The 12979-nt window shown below is 36.3% G+C and overlaps 1 protein-coding gene across 1 annotated transcript in view; it reads right to left on the bottom strand.

Moving 5' to 3' along the window:
- Positions 1-12979, bottom strand: part of UBE3C (ubiquitin protein ligase E3C) — a 70133-nt gene that overhangs the window by 26465 nt on the left and 30689 nt on the right. Inside the window, exons 13-17 of the mRNA XM_010394860.3 lie at positions 12666-12898; positions 8861-8965; positions 7946-8033; positions 4056-4153; positions 711-843 (exon numbers count right to left, since the gene is read on the bottom strand). Coding sequence (XP_010393162.1) covers positions 711-843; positions 4056-4153; positions 7946-8033; positions 8861-8965; positions 12666-12898 — 657 coding nt within the window. The remainder of the gene's footprint in view (positions 1-710; positions 844-4055; positions 4154-7945; positions 8034-8860; positions 8966-12665; positions 12899-12979) is intronic.

Genomic DNA, 12979 nt, shown 5'->3' with positions numbered 1-12979 from the left:
ACCTACACACAAAACTATATATGCTAGAATAAAAACTGACCTAGTAAACAGTAGCAAAACTCTTATTACTGGCTTGAATTTTGGAATATTCAGTTTGTGAAACATTCACTTTGTAGAAAAGGTCCTGTTTTAAGAGTCATCAAAAAAAGGAGTGGAAAAGATCATAGGTAGGGGAAGAAAAAAAATCCTACAAAATATTTAAAAGAGACCCAAGAATAACTTGAAAATTGCTTATATAAAATACTGTGAGTGCAAGATTCACACAGATTCACACGAACATGTGATTTAATTCAATGCAGTAAAATTTACAGTACTACATCCAATCATTAAAAAGAGCCCTGCACTATTATCAGCACATTGTACTCAGCAAATCCTGTTCAGTCCATATGTATTTGTTGGCAAAGATTACCAAAGCAGATAATATCTAATGAACTACATCGAAAAATAAACAAATTACAATTATTTGGATGAGTAAATGGGAAGAAAAGCACTGTAAAAGTAGGTTGTAAAGAGATTATTTAGACTGCAATAATCAGAAAGAATATGGGTGATAATTACTTCCATAAAAACAAGGAAATTTAACTTCTAAGAACTTTGACATCTCAGAGCCGATACACCTACAGCATACCAGTCAAATAAGCAAATATGTAACTAACTCCATGGTAAGAATAAAGTGTTATAACAAGCTGATAGCTTAACTGTAAACCTACCATTCTCGGGAGAAAGTTTATCATAAGCATCTTCATAAATATAATTTCTTCTGATAGTAACATTAATTCCATCCAAAAATGGCCCATCTCCTTGAACTTCTTGTTTATCAGCATAGATCAGTCTTTGAAAAATCTGTTAAAATGAGTGAGAAGAGCAATCATGTCACTGTGCAGATCTAAATATTCAATGAGAGACGGTTATTCACTACTGTTACTGTCCTTTGAGCTGCTTCTGGCACTCACTTTCAAGTAATCTGTCTTCTCTCTCACACAGCTGCAGAAACTTAATACAGAGCCATGACCCAGGCAAGGGGAGGAGGGGGACAGAAATGCAAAGAACTTTTCTGTGCTAAGGTATCATCCTCAGCTCTTTCTACATAAAGAGGCACATCTACAGACATTGTGCCAGTGATTCCAGTTTCCTCTCCCTAACTTTCAGAGTTCTGAAATGCGAAGTATTCAAAAATAAAGGAAAAAAGTCCCGTGAGTATTTTGCACACACAGAGGTTATCCTCAATACTGGTAAATAATATTTTGTTGCTGTTTGCAATGGTCAGGAACATTCTCACTAATAAGAAAAGAGGTACCAGTTCCCCTTGCACAAGTGAACAAATAAGTCAGATAAAATAAAATCATGGATATTACTGCCATATTAAAAAAAAGAGCATCATACCAATTAAAAAAACATTTGCCAGGTGAAGTACAAATTGAACTTCTCATTGTCCCTTTTCAAGTCTTCACAAGAGGAACCTGTTCACCTGAAGAGCAACTGTAGCTACCTGTGTTTCTATGCCGATACGTAGCATGGGAGCGGGTTGCCTCATGTACAATAATATTCCCTTGATCCAGGGAGTGTATGTTTACTATATTCTCTCTTGCCACCATTCCCATATTTAATAAATAGTCTAGTACATTTTCCAAGGGATATAATCTCCCAGAAATATGTCAGACCATGTTTTTAAGTAAGAGTCTGCAGGAATTTTAAAAAACAACAAATTTACCATGGAAGAGGAAATCTGACCACAGCAGACAAAGCTAGAGTAAGGTCTCAAATCTACTGCTTTTATGGGCAAATGTTCCTAGTGGAGAAGATGCCTTCCAACCAGGAAGATTACAGTATAGACAAAGCAGTAATCTTTCCTAAGGTACACAGGAGGAAAAGAAGAGAAAATAGTCCTAAGCTGCAGAAAGAGAAACAAGGAATGGACATAAAGAAAAAAGTTCATAATAGGAGTGATTAAGCATTGGAAAAGGTTACATGAGAGTTTGTGAAATCTCCATCTTTGGAGATAGTCAAAACTTATCTGGACAAGTCCTTGTGCATGCTGCCCAAGTCTGAAGTTACTCTTGTATGAGGAAAGATGTGGACTATAGTACCTCCAGAGGTCCCTTCTGGCCTTAATTTTTCTACAGTTTTATAACATCACGACAGGTAGCCACAGGCACCTTTTTTTTAATGTACAGAGCATGAGAATATGTTCACCACCACTCTCCTTCCTGACAAAGGACTAGATACAGTTTATTAATTATTGTTACCCAACTCCAGATGGAAAGAACCACCTGGTACTACATCTCATAGCAAAACTCTTTTTGCTACTGACTCCCTGCATAAGCCAATGTTCATGTACATGTTAGTCCTGAAAATGAGAACCTTAATGCACAGCTGAAGCGTTTGTAATTACTTCAGACTAACACACAGAAAAGCAGTGCTGACTGAAGCATACACCATGGGAAGCAGCATCACCCACCACAGGCAAGCTGCCCCACATATGGCCTAAGGAGGTGAAAACCAAAGCACTTCCTACAAATTGGATTCATTACCTCCCACAGACTGAAAGGTGCACCCCAAGTGCCTTAAGGCTGAAGGGGAAAACACTCCCTGGGGCCAGAAAGCTGATGAGCTTACCATGGAACTGGACTCTGCAATTTCTTGTAAGAGTACCTGTTATCTGGTAATTCAAGGTAAAAATGTCATGAGGAAGTCAGAAAATGAAAGGGCATATGGAACAACCCACACGCACAAGCAGCACTGAGCTGCATTACCATATTAAATTACAGAGCAATAGACAGCAACTGACCAAAAGGAAAAAAAAAAAAAAAAACCTTATTGCAAGTTGCTCTGTAGAGGCAGTGGGAGACTCCAAAGGAATGCTGACTCCCACTATTACACAAAAAGGACCATACACACTTGTTCCAAAACACAGTGTAACAGGATCTCCTCTTTGAACTAAAGAAGTTCAGTCTGTAGCTTTATCCTTATCTCCAGTTCTCATGCAATTGTTACTTCAGTTTTTGTGATAAAAGCACACAAGGTTCTATGAATTCCAACTGCACCAAACAAGGCTTTATGAATTCCAAAAACCTAACATTTATGCATCTCAACACAGCTTTAAGAAGTCCAGAGGTTGGAAAGCAGTGACTAAGTCATGACATAGAGATCCCTGCTTGAGGTCAATTCTTATCATTTCCTTGTAATCCTAGTGTGGTATTGCCATACAGTAATAAGATGTTTTGTTGGAACAACTGTTTCATAGAAACCTGAGAAAAAAACATGCATTTTCTACCAAAGCTGTCCCTGTCTGTTCTGACAAATAAAGACCAACTCTCCGTAAGGAATTACTCTTCATTCCCTTGATGGTGTCTCAAAACTTAACATTTCCAAGACAATTTAGGGAGCAGTTTTTAAATAATTGGTACTGTTGAAAACTAAACCAGTTAAAAAAACACGTGCTTAACAGAAAAAAAACTTTAAGAATATTTATGATGCAAACTGAAATAGGTAACAGAATTAACAATTACATCTATAAAATTTTAAAAAATTAAAAAGCAAATCCAATCAAGTACAAGAGTCTTGCAAGTTTTAAGCTATACACTCTATTAAAATTCAGCTACTCAGCAGGAACTTAATCTCTAAGTGATATTTTCCCAAAATGGGCATCCATCATCTCATTTGGAGCAAATCCACCCAGTGCACCCAAGTCCCCAGCTGTGACCCTGTACTCGGGTACAGAACACAACCGGCCGGCGCTGTGCCACCACAAGAGGGTGCAATCATGTAGAGCCATCACTGAGCCAGGACTGCAAACTGCTCTCATCTGTCTCAGAATAAATGTTTCTAACTCTAGTGCAATTATTATAAAGGGCAATATAAGCAGGAAAATAAGTGAGAAGTCATTAACTTCAAATGTTCAGTTGCTGTGTGAGTACTGAAGAAAAACAGTGCAGACTGCCACATCCTTCTGCAGGGAATTGATCCAGTTTCTACTTCAATAAATGTTCTTTTTACACTTACTCAAAACAAAAAGGTTAAAAAACCAATTGCATATTAAATTAGAAAGTAGGTACCTTTACTCTTTCTTCAAAAGGAACTACAAAAGGCAGCTCTGTCAGAATTGCAAGTTGTCGTTCTTCAGATACAGAAAGAGGTGCTGGTTCCAAACCCACTTAAAATAGAAATAATAATTTTAAAAATTTTGGAAAGAACATTTTTTTAAACAGTTTATTTTGTATCAAGTGACTCAATTCACTTTGTATAAAAATACATACATTAAAATAGTTTTATTTACTACATATTTAGTCAAAGCCTTACCTTTCTTTAAACATTAGTTGCTACAGGCAAACTGAAATTTAAGTAGTGAAAACACACCGAAAACAGAATGCATTAAAAATACATACTTTTTTACCTCTATTTTATTCAGAAAAAAAATCTTCCTATTGACATTTTAGCTTATGAATTAGGAAAAAATGCATGATAGAAGACAATTAGTAATTATGATAATTTAGAACTTTCATTGCAGGAATATACAGTATTCCTAACAGGAGTTCCCCTGATGATCAAAATAGTTTACAGTTATTGTGCTTCCAACTACAGCATCTACCTTCAATCAAGTCATTTTAGGTAAAAACCTTAAGAATGAAACCAAATCTAAGGAAACCAACAGAAAGATAATATTCATTTCAATGAGTTTTCTCTGCTAACAGCAAAGTCACAGTGACCACATTAAATCCCAGTCATTGCAGGAACAGTGAAAACATCATCAAGAGCCTGTATAATGTACTTAAGACAAAAATACTGGAGAAGAATTCAAGAAGCCATAGCAGAGAGGCTCATTCACGCAGCTCCCAAACTACTGTGCAGCTCCTTTGAACCTACAGAAGGTATTTTTAGGAAACAACTCAACTTTTGGTGATGCACAGTAGAAATAACATTCCTGCTCTAATTTCATGGGAGGAAACTCAGCTGGTGAGCACCTATCTGACTGTAAATTAATTAATTGCAGCATTGCTCACTGCTGAGACATTGCAGCCAAAGGTCCACCTGGCTTCAGTCTACCAAGGAAACAACATCTCCAGTTCCTTGGCGGTTCCATTTTCATGAAATAACCACCTCTCTGAAAAAAGACTGCAGAGTCTGGACTATTCATAGAATCTATTACAAAATAAGTAAGTGCTTCATGTCATACCCTCTCTGGAAGTTTTTGCTGACAGTTTCAAGGTTTTTTCTTTGGCTTCTACCCATGGTGACAAGCATCTTGCTGGACTGAACACTTCAATGGTCTTTTTCGATTGTTTTTTAAATCCTCAAAGCACTTTAAGTAGGAATATTTTAAGCACCAATTTAATAGGATATGACCCTAAATATCACTATTCTTGATATATATTCATTGGGGGCAGGTTTCAACATTGCAAGCTTTTGGAATTTCTGACAAAATGCTTAGTTGTGATTACCTTTAGTTTACTTAGTAAACATTTTTAATTAAAGTCAATGTATGAAGCCTATTAAGCTAACAGTTAAAAGCATTTTAAATAAAAAGTGCATGTACAGCAAAGGTAAACTATTACATGACTTCGACAGTTCAATTATTTCAGTCAATTAGTCAATTTTATCTGCATTTCTCCATCACAGCCTCTTTCTTTAAAGAGAAATATGGGATGGAGTCATCAATATAGAGGGCATTTAGAACTCACAAGTCTGCCATTTAAGTAAATGAAAAAGCACAAATAAACATGACCATATGTGATTCAGCAGTACTTTCATGCTAATTGGCTTTAACCCATATGGAGTAAAGAGGGGTTAAACAAGTCATGTGCACAAGGTTACCTGCTTGTTTTCACACATTCATGTTGACTGCACTTTCATTTTAGCCTGATTTCATATGAAAACGAGGTTTATGTGAACACAACTGTGTCATCTTTCCTCACCATCTCACCTCCAACACATCTCTTGAGTTCATCAGCTGAACTTTAACTTTGACAGAGAATAGGAGATTCAAAAACACCAAGTATTGTGAAAATTTTCAACTGACAGAGAGGAGAAATTCCTTTAGTGACCTGAATACAGGAACAGCCAGGAGAGCTGTGCTCAGTGTGCCAGCTCACCTGAAGCCAGCGAGGAGAATGAGAGCACACAACTGCTCACATCAGCACACCACAGCACAGCACAGGCATTCCTTATCCCCCAACTGCCCACACCAGGGGAGTAATGAAATGGAGAAAACTGGGGGCATTTTGGAAAGGAAGACCAGGCAGAGAGCTCGAGGTACTGTAGGTATGAGGGCAAGGAGACCAGCAGCAGGAGAATGTGGAAGTGATAAATGTGGAATAGGTTTGACAGTGGAGAACATCCAGACAGTATAAACAGCGGTGGAGAGTCATGTAGGTCAGAGGAAGAAAAAAGGATTGCTGATGTGGAGAATAGATGACTTCCAAAGAAAGAAACTAAACTGAAAAAATATATAATTAAAAATTCTCAGCAGTACTTATACTGGGCCAACTAGTTATTATCTGGCAACTACACTTATAAGGTAATCAAAATAAACTTTTACCATCATAGCTACTCAAATAAAAGTTATCACTAGAAGTCTTTAGGTTTCAACCCTAGACAAAGCTCTGAATTCTGTACAACTCTATAGCAGCAGTCAAAGGCTACAGTCTCTATATGATCTACTGTATCTGGCTAAACTAACTCCAGCAGACTGCACCATCTTGAAAGAGAGTATGGACTCTTGTAGACGAATTCATTTTTCCACTTAAAGGCCCCATTTTTAATTCATTATTAATTCTGCACAAGTGTCACTGATTTAATGATTATTTTACCCGATCACAGCAAGGTAAAATTCAAGAATAGTGAAGCTAAGAAGGTATGAAAAGCTGGAAGAAGCAGACTGCCTACATCAGAAAGCATATTGGCACAACTAATCTAGTGTAAATTTACCCTGATTGCTAAGTTTGTCCAATTCTCTAATCTTTCTCGGCAAGTTCCATAAAATCCTGATATTTTGAGTAATTCAGGGGTTTAAGTTTCTGCCTTATCTAATTAGAGACAATATTTATAAACAGGAATTAATATTTATCATGGTGATGCCTTAGGTTTTAACTTTTATATTTTTCAAATCCTGTACTGCTTAGTGTGTAACTCTGAAGTTTCTTGTAGCCTGTTAATTTCTGCTCTCTTGTGCTACGTAGACATAACAAAGCCTCTCCAGGCCTGCTCTTCAAGGGCACCCAGACCGTCCTAGGTCTAAAAAGTATAAGCCAAAAGCCTTTGAGAGCGGGGCAAGCTGAGGGGAATTACATCATTAAACTGAAGCTTTAATTGGAGAATTAACCCTGATATGCAAATGAACCAAACCTATGAAAGTGTGAAGAACTCGTGACCTGTCGTCCATCCCGGGGTCCATCTTGGCAATGGCCTCTGGCCCTCAGGGGGTACCTTTGAAGGCCTTTCCAATAAATACCTGCCTTATTCCCTTACTCCTGTCTAGTCTCTGTTTCTAAGAGGCCTCTCAAAGCATCAATGGAAAGCCTGTTTGTTACAGTTTAATAGATAATGAAAATGTTTCTTTATAGCATACAGTAAAAGCAAAATCACAATGCTTTACATCTTCTGCAACTGTATTCATTTTCTATCTTATGCAACTGCCTTTTATACATTATTTTTAGAACATATAGTTTCTCCACCTCATCATTTCCCCTCATCAATGCCAGCAGAAGCTTGGGCAAATAAATTATTAAATTAAATAACATTAAATATTTTAAAGATATACACACATGCATACAAGTACACAATTTATTAAATATCTGAAATAAAATTATGAAAGATTGTCATGCTTTTGGCTACCATGACTTTAACACAAAATACTCAACTGAGTTGTAGAAAAGACAGATTTTCTTTCCATTAAGGCAAACTCTTATTTTCACTTAGCAAAGCTGAAATGGCATAGTCAGTGTCTTACCATCCAAAGTAGATTGCAGTGGTCCTATTCTCCCCATCCTCCTGACTCTCCAGACGTGTCTGGCGGATGGCACATACAGCTGTGTGACCTCACAAATTCACAGGATTTTACAGTTAAACAGGACCTAATTACACATACAATTCACTACTACATAGCAAATACATATAGAGGTCACATGCAGGAGTGTGTCTGAATGCCTTAATGCCTTCATTTCTGATGATCCCTCCTTACACTTGTGCCTTACAGGAGAGCTGCACAATTAACAACAATACCATATAAATCCCATGTATCATTTAAAAATACCACACAATGTTACATTCAGTTCTGGTATTTGGGACACTGCAGAAGCCAACTTTGAATGTTGAGATGTCAAGTATTCTGTTTATTTTGTATTGAGCATGTGTCATGAGTCAAAGGAATCTAGTCCACAGTAGGTATTAGCTTTTCCTTTTGCACACACATACACACTTTTTAAGATCAATATCATTTTTTCAAAAGCTCTTAGAAAAAAAAAGTAATTTCTAGGTGAGGTAAGTACAGAAAATGCTGCTGAATTTTCTTTTATTTTGGAAGAGAATTTTCCCTACTATAGAGCAATTCTTTTATTCAGCATTTTTACTTTGAGAAGATGCAACTAAATGCTACCAGATTTCCAATCCTCTCCTGCTACAAATGCCAATGATTTACACTCTTGTACTGTAGAGCAAGTTCTACTTTATGGATTGGAGATGTGGTTTAACACACAAGTTTCTTAACAGATGCAAGACTTTTACATCAGAGAAAAGCAACATTATTCCAGTTTTAAACTACACAATCTGTGCAACATCAACATCATTACTACTGTCAGGAATCAAAAACTTTACCATTGAAAATCTGGCACTTGTAAGGCTTTAAGGAAAAGAACATGACTCTTACCTTATCTGCTTTAATGTTTTCTTGTTCTGAGAGCCAGTGATTTGGTGGGCAGAAATTTCTCCTTGTATCTCTAGATTTCAACATTTTCACTAAGTTTGTGATGACCTAGGTGTTAGAAACACATACATTCAATATGCATTTAGCATTGTGAATGAAATTACATAATTCACAAAGCAAAAGCTTTCTTAAAGCTTATTTTTAACTCACAAAAACTTGCTATTAGACTTAAATACCTTAGAATGAAATTAAGTAATCATGGTTCACTTGCAAGACATCAAAAAACCTGGATTATTAAAGTCTCTATCCAAAACCTAGGAACCAGGACTACACAGACTTAACAGTACTGCACACCTAAAGTGCTGCATGCCACTTCAAGGCAGCCCAAACAAATCATCAACATTAAACTACTTATTTAAAGAAAATAACACCTAACCAAGTATAGACACAATGTATACTCTGTAAGTATACAATGTTCTTTTATCTTCCTAGCAAAACTGAGAGGCTGAGAAAAATAGTTACCACGGTCACTAGGGTATCTTTGCAATTTTAGTGTTTTTCTTGGCAATTTCCTCCAATCCAGAAAAAAAATAAGTAGAGAAACCAAGCAAACAAGTTCTCCACCTCAAGCAGAACTGCCATGCTTGGTTGCATGCCTTCTGTCCAAAGCTGAATCAAGTTCGCCCACCACTACACAAAACATAATTAAGTGGAATCAATAGAATAGTAAATTACTAGGCTAAAAAGACATTATCACTGCTACAATGAACACCCATCTGTTTTGCAACTTAATAGTACAGCACTTGAAAAATGAGTAAGAAAAAAATGAAAACCCAGAGCTCTTCTGAAATAATCTTGCTAAAAGACAGTCTTAATAGACAGGTGTCAGGAGTAACAAAGTTTAATGGGCCTTGTAAAGGATTCTGTGTCTAGATGCTACACAAAAGAGCTTTTAACATCCAGTTTTTAAGGTAATGTCTCTATTCAAGACAGAACAAAGAATGCTATTAAGGGAACTGTCTGATTACACAGGAATTTTCATCACCTTTCCCTTATAAAATTCAGTGCAGGTTACATGAGTCACTAAAGCTCTGTGGTCCCATTACCACTGTAAGTGAGGCAAACGTTTTTAAAAAGGAAAATAAAATCAGAAAAGACTATCCACATGAAGACTATGTAAATACAGTATTTTACAAGCAGCTAAAGAAACCTTAAAGGAAGCTGAATCAGATTAGGTGAAATTCGAGTTTCTCCTACAGAATGCATGGGTACTGAGAACACTTGACACCTCAACTCAGCATTCCTTTGTAAAAATTTTCCTATGTATTCTATTGAAAGGGAAGATGCACTACAATAAATAATATTAAAATGGGGATTTCCTTCCAATAACGTGCAGTGCAACCAGCATTTAAAACTAAAATTCAGCAAAATTAGAAACTTGATTTCATAGGATTAACTCAAGATAGTGAAGTAATTCTGTTTAACAAAATCCATTTTCAAGTACTTTTAACTTAAGATTTTCTATGGAATCTATAACAGTTGACTACACTACTCATCATTCTATCAAGCCAAAAATGGGGGATTCTGTTGAATGAAAATATTTGTACATGTAAATGTTACCAAAGACCTCCAATCTGTTAGCAAATCTGCACATCGTTGTCAGTAGCCTCACTGTTACCAAATTTACCATTACCTTGCAGAAGTGAAGCCTGTATTTGCGTGGGTGCGTGTGTATGTATTTCACTCATTTCATATATACACATACGTATTTCACTAGATACCAAAGGCAAGGAAAACACACAAAAAAAATGAGGAGTTAAAAGAAGAAAGGAAAAAGAGAAATTAAAAGCACAGATAATAAGGAAGGAATGTGCCTTTTTTCTGCAGGTAGCTTGCAAAAGCTTTAGCAAAGATAAATCCCATATATTTGATAAATGTTTTTGACGTAGTGCAAAGGAAAGAAAAAGCATTTTCTACTTTATATTAACTAATTTAGCTTTTTTGTAATGATTTGGAAGAAGGTACTGATGCCTGCTTACTGGCAGGAAGCTATTGTCAAGCTGCCCTCAGCAAAGACTCAGCGCTACGCGCAGGAGTCTTCTCGATGACATTAACTTTAGCCATGTTCGATTTTTATCCCTAACAATGGAAACATGTTTCTGAAGAATTAAACAAGGGAAGCTTTGCTATTATATTCTTTTTTGGGTAGAATCAGAGCCTTCCAGATACCCTCAAGATTTACATTTGTAATTCAGCTAATGAAAGACAACCCTGGCTCCTGGAAATAGGAGTACACCAAGTTCAGGCAGTCCCACTACAAGCTCAATTCCTGACTGTCAAAGTGGGACACAGTAACTTGGGATTTTACAACTTTCTGAATGACAGCAAAATATGATCAAATTCACCTGAAATCCACCAACTTACACCAAGATTGGTTAAGAACAATGAACTAAAGCAAACAAATAGGAAGTGGAATGATATGAACTGCATACATAAAAATATCCCTGGGTCTGACATCTCTCTTAGAAAAATAAACATATTGGGGTTTTCATTTGTGACCTTCAAATCAAAAGTTTATTTGGCAATTTAAAGACAAGTAATTAAATTACATTGTGCAAACATATATTAGATCAATCTGTGCAAATTACAAATTCAGTGGTGCATTAGGACTGTATTCAATGCAATCAAAATATTATCAGTTACTCTCACTGCTATTAATGCTTATGCTCATAAGTGAAATGTGTTGTAAAACCATGCAGAATAGGCTGGATAAAGGCTACCTTAGACTTGTAGAATGAATAAGCATTCCTTAATTAGCCCATCAGGTTAAGTGCAAGCCTTAATGGGCCTTTCCTAAAGTCTAGCATGACATCTTTCTCCAAACATAGCCAAGAAGAAAGTTCCATTAGCAATATTAATACAAGCTTAGTTGATCATTTTCATTCAATTAACTTCTTTCAATTAAATAGATAGCTTGACAAAAGCAGTGATAAAAGACCTGAAGGGACAGCTGATGACTCGAACTGAACATTAGTGTGCGAGAGGTCGCCAGTATTAAACAGACTGTAAATCTAGCATTCAATTTGGAAAATGCATTTCTTCTGCTCCCACTTCTTTAATGAGCAATTTTAGCTGACTAGATGTGTTTGCTGCAGAATTTTCATGACAAGTCAAGCACTCCTTTTTTTCAGCAACAGTTATATTAGGGGTTTTTTTCTGCCAACGTTTTCAGCTTCTCTTAATTCATGTCTTAGCTAGGATGCCATGGATAAAACCAGCAGAAAAACACTGGTAGATAACCAGAAAGAACATATACTAAATTCACATTTGCTAAGCCAGATTCACTTTCCCTTTAGTATTCCAGCAAACCCAAAATAAGGAGTACCAACAGATTTTAGGAGAATACCAACAAAACCAATGCAGCATGGTACCAATATAGTGAAGTCTCTAATACAGAAGTACCTGAGTAATCACTCGATTTTGTTAGAATATCACACCTACACAAAGTTATGACAACATGCTTAAGCACCTTGCTGAATGGGAGTCCAAGTTAAACCCCATTTTTATACAGCAACTGTCTTACAAACAAAACAAGCAAGAAAATTAAGAGTTGACAGAAGGGAAAGAAAGTGTTATCAGAACTTAGTTACGTGAAGCTTAGCATATATGCCAAACAACAATCTTCTCAAATCCATATTCCTTGTTGCAACAGCAAAAAAAATTAGAGAAAGGAAGTACCTAATCTCATCTCTTCAGCAGAAGCCCAAAAATTTTATTCAACTATGTTCTGAAAATTGACACAATTTACCTTGAATAACTGAATCCACCTTTTCTGTTCTGTCTGTATACATTGCTGCATTTCTGTGTTTTTTGTCACTCCAACACTTCTAAATGCTGCAATATATTCCTCACGAACCTCTGGTTTTGTTTCTGGGTAAGCCAACTTTATGATTCCTAGACATGCATCTCGAAGGCAGCGTGAGAGTATTACAAGCTCTTCTAGTGTAAAAGGCATCATAGATGATTGTCTTTGACCTACAACTACACAAAACACAAGTTTAAGTTTCCTTAAATTACTTTTTCTTAATTATTTTATTATTTAAAGAAACTTATTTAATTAAA

The sequence above is a fragment of the Corvus cornix genome, chromosome 2 (genome assembly GCF_000738735.6).
Source record: "Corvus cornix cornix isolate S_Up_H32 chromosome 2, ASM73873v5, whole genome shotgun sequence".
NCBI lineage: Eukaryota > Metazoa > Chordata > Aves > Passeriformes > Corvidae > Corvus > Corvus cornix.
This window is presented reverse-complemented; position numbering and strand designations above follow the sequence as displayed.